Source organism: Gavialis gangeticus, unplaced genomic scaffold (assembly GCF_001723915.1).
Source record: "Gavialis gangeticus isolate Ggan-Ray unplaced genomic scaffold, GavGan_comp1, whole genome shotgun sequence".
Lineage (NCBI taxonomy): Eukaryota > Metazoa > Chordata > Crocodylia > Gavialidae > Gavialis > Gavialis gangeticus.
The window spans coordinates 13,577,020-13,580,474 of NW_017728991.1; the positions used below are offsets into that span (position 1 = coordinate 13,577,020).

The following is a 3,455-nucleotide window of genomic DNA, read 5'->3' on the forward strand; positions in this document are numbered from 1 at the left end:
TCAAGACAGATGCTCTCTGCTTTAATTTTAAAAAGATATCTCTGGCTGCAGATTTTATTACAGAGTTCAAATTAGTCCAGTCCATAATTAGACTAACCCCCACCCCGATCAAGTTTTTCTATGCTGATGTTGGGATATGACAAGGAACAAACTGCTTCAAAGGGTGACCATGAAAATATCCTGTCTTACATAGAAGAGATTTGACTGCATGCTAATAAACCCGTAAAGCAAATCTAGTGCTTTTTGTAGAAGCACAGACTCATTCCAGGATAAAGCATGCAGCTAATCTCAAGAACAGTCAACACTGTGATGCAGGCAGCACAGCATCCCTGAGTGATAAAGATGATGAGGTGCTTTCTGTAGCCTCCACCTCTAGGGCCATTTCAGGCATCTAGGAGGGTCTTGAGGCAGTCCTTGCAGACTGGAGGAACAGATCTTAAAAAGTCTTCAAAGTCCATAACCCCTGTTCTTACCCAAACACGTTTTCCCCAGAAGAGCAGTGAATGTTTAACCAGGAAAATAATACAATCCACAGTCCTAGGCTAGTTGGTGACATCCAGGCAGAGGTCAGGATTGTGGGAGGTCATCTGGAGGAAGATCCGTCTGGAGAGTTCTGGTCCAATCCGCCGCGAGGTGGCTGTTACTCCATCACCCCGGCGCACAGGGATATCAGCCAGCACGTTCTGCTGCTCCTGCTCAGAGAAGCACCTGCAATAGGCCTGGAACAGTGCAAAGAAACAGGGATTTAATCTGGCATGTTCTTTGGTCTAACAAGTACAACAGAGAGACAGTCACAAGTTTTGCATTTATTCTCCCTTCACACCTCATTTAGCTGCCAAGGTATACCCCAAGAATCCAGAGTGCTCCAATAAATACCGATAAGGTGAGTCCTTAGGACAGTTCCAAGCACAAAAGTTACAACAGAAAGGTAACAACCTTGTACCAGCCATCATAGTCCACTTGGCCAATGCACTCTTTCCCCTCTCTGCAAAGGGAAACACTTAAGCAACCAAGGATGTGAAGGTTAGTAAAAAACAGGCTCTTCTCATCAGCCTCATTCTGCTCTGTACACAAGTCAATGTCTTTCTGCCAGGCCAACGGATCTAGGTAAATCATTCCTTCTGATGCCTTAATGGAATGAAGTTAACTGGCACTTGTATTTAAAGCCATAGGATGAGTCCACATGAGCATGGACATTTATTTCCCTGGGGACAAGGAGCAGTGGAACACCTTGTGCCACTGCTAGCTGCTACTTGGCCTTGCGAAATGCCTGTGCCACATGCCCTCTCCTGGCTGGTTATCCTGGGTTGGGTAAGGGAGGCTGAGGCCAGCAACTGTTCTGGCTCCAGCAGCCTTACCTGGAGTCCTCAGGGAGCTGCAGCTGGGAGCCCGGCTGGCAGCTGGAGCATGACTCTAGCAGGCCAAGCATGTGCACTGACCTGCTTTGAGGCACAGGTTTCTGACTCTGGGATCTCCAGAGTGTAGGATCTTTGACCCTAACCCCCTCCCCCAACATCTGTATGTATGGTGTATGGAGCCACAGATGGGTTTGCCGTACCACATATCACGTCTGCGCTCATCTGGATGTGGCCCTAGGATCCCAAACTGTATCAACCACTCCATCCATAAGGAGTTCTATAAACTTGTGACAAAGCTAAATGAAAAGCACAGCATAGAAGGATATACTACCAGAGGCAGACAGGAGGACTCAGTACAGGCTGCTATAAGTTACTCTCTGTTTAACTTTTTGGAACAAAGTGGGGAAAACAATTTACTGAACACATCTGGCTATCCCAGTCTTTTATCAGATCCCTTCATTATCCCACAAATATAGCCTGCTTCTTATTGCTAGCACCTCTTCACTTGCAACCCAAATTCCTGGCTCTCTTACTCATTCGCTGTACCGGGGGAAAGAACTTGTAAGCTGTGACTAAGTTTCCCCTTCTGGCAGCAATATCCACCTTTGCAGGCACTTGAAAATCAACTATCGAAAGGTGCTATAAGCACATTATGACTTCCACCTTTCATGGGTTATAGTCAGCTACAGTTATGCTCTACACTGCTGAGGAGAGACATGGGGTCAAATGGCAAGTCCCATGAGATTGGTGCATCAGACTTTAACTCTGCAAGATTACTGACTGCAGATAAAATCCCCGCAGGACATGAATGTACACTGGCTGTATGTGCACTTTTCTTAGCCCCTGCAAAGCACCCTTACCTGCTTCAGCAGCCAAGGGGAAGGGTAGGCTGACACAATGGCACTGGCCATATCAGGACTAACCCGGTGGAACTGCTGAATCTGCCTCTGCCAAACCTGCAGGAGCCCCTTCCCTGAGCGGTCTACCTTCACGCCTCGGCACCATTCATTCTCCAGGTAGAAGGAGAAACCTGTGTTCTCTCGCTCCCGTCTGTTCAGGGCAAAGGAAGAGGACAATGAGATCAATGAGACTGGCATAGAACCAGTTGCATAGATCTATATAAAGCAGGAAACTATTGTGAGAAACAGTGGCTACAGGATAGGAAACCCTCACACTCAGCACAGAACAAGAGAGACCAGCAGCATCAAGGCACCTGATCAAAATCTGGCCCATCTTTTCTACATGTATTAGCAAGATCCTTCTACTGTGCTGCAAAATAACCACACAGCTTACCACATGGAAGGGGGTGCTGGCCATAACAAGAGGCACAGAGGCAGCTCTCCTGACTTCATATAGCTCAGGGCTTCATTGAAAGTTATTCCCCACATGCTCTACAGGGGCAGCTTTAAGTCCCTTTTGTGTTACTGGAGCAGCACAAACCAGCCCAATTCACTTGGTCTTCTTATTTTAATACCCACATCCTAGTATTTTAAGCAACCTTGGAACAAGCCGAGGCATCTGCAAGCTGGGGAAAAGAAATCCACTTCAGGCTTTTAAAGAACAGTGTGGAAAAGCATTTTAAAGAAAGCTTGTCCATTCCCATGGATTTTATTGACAGACAAAAGGCTACAGCTGCTCTGGTACATGGGCTAGGACTGTTCATCCTCATGCTGAGGGATAAACTCTACACAACTGAAGCTTAAACAACACAGAACACATCTTCCATGGTAAGTAATCAAATGGGGGGTTAAACCTGAGGAAGTCTCTTCTGATCACAAATACTCTGAGGGTAAAGCAAAAGCCAGTCTGTTAGGGACTGAATCAGGCCACCAGAGACAGTCCTTATTTACCATCTGAGGTCTATTCCCAAATGTAGGTTGAAAGTGAGATCTGTGCTTGATGCCAGAATCCAGCCCTAAGAGAAAAGACTTTGAGGTTTCAGTCCCAAACATAACACCTATTTCAAGGCAAGAGACACCTCCATGTTCTGGTTTTAAAGCTCATCAATGGCTGCTCAGCATCACCTAGTCCTTTAGCACATAGTGTATCACATAGCATGGAAGCAAAGCCACAGGCCTACTTTTTCCCCAAAATGAC

The 3,455-nt window shown here is 46.4% G+C and overlaps 1 protein-coding gene across 1 annotated transcript in view; it reads right to left on the bottom strand.

Moving 5' to 3' along the window:
* Window positions 1-3,455, bottom strand: part of EME1 (essential meiotic structure-specific endonuclease 1) — a 12,913-nt gene continuing 9,458 nt past the window's right edge. Inside the window, exons 7-8 of the mRNA XM_019517662.1 lie at window positions 2,219-2,408; window positions 1-719 (exon numbers count right to left, since the gene is read on the bottom strand). Coding sequence (XP_019373207.1) covers window positions 543-719; window positions 2,219-2,408 — 367 coding nt within the window. The 3' untranslated portion in view covers window positions 1-542. The remainder of the gene's footprint in view (window positions 720-2,218; window positions 2,409-3,455) is intronic.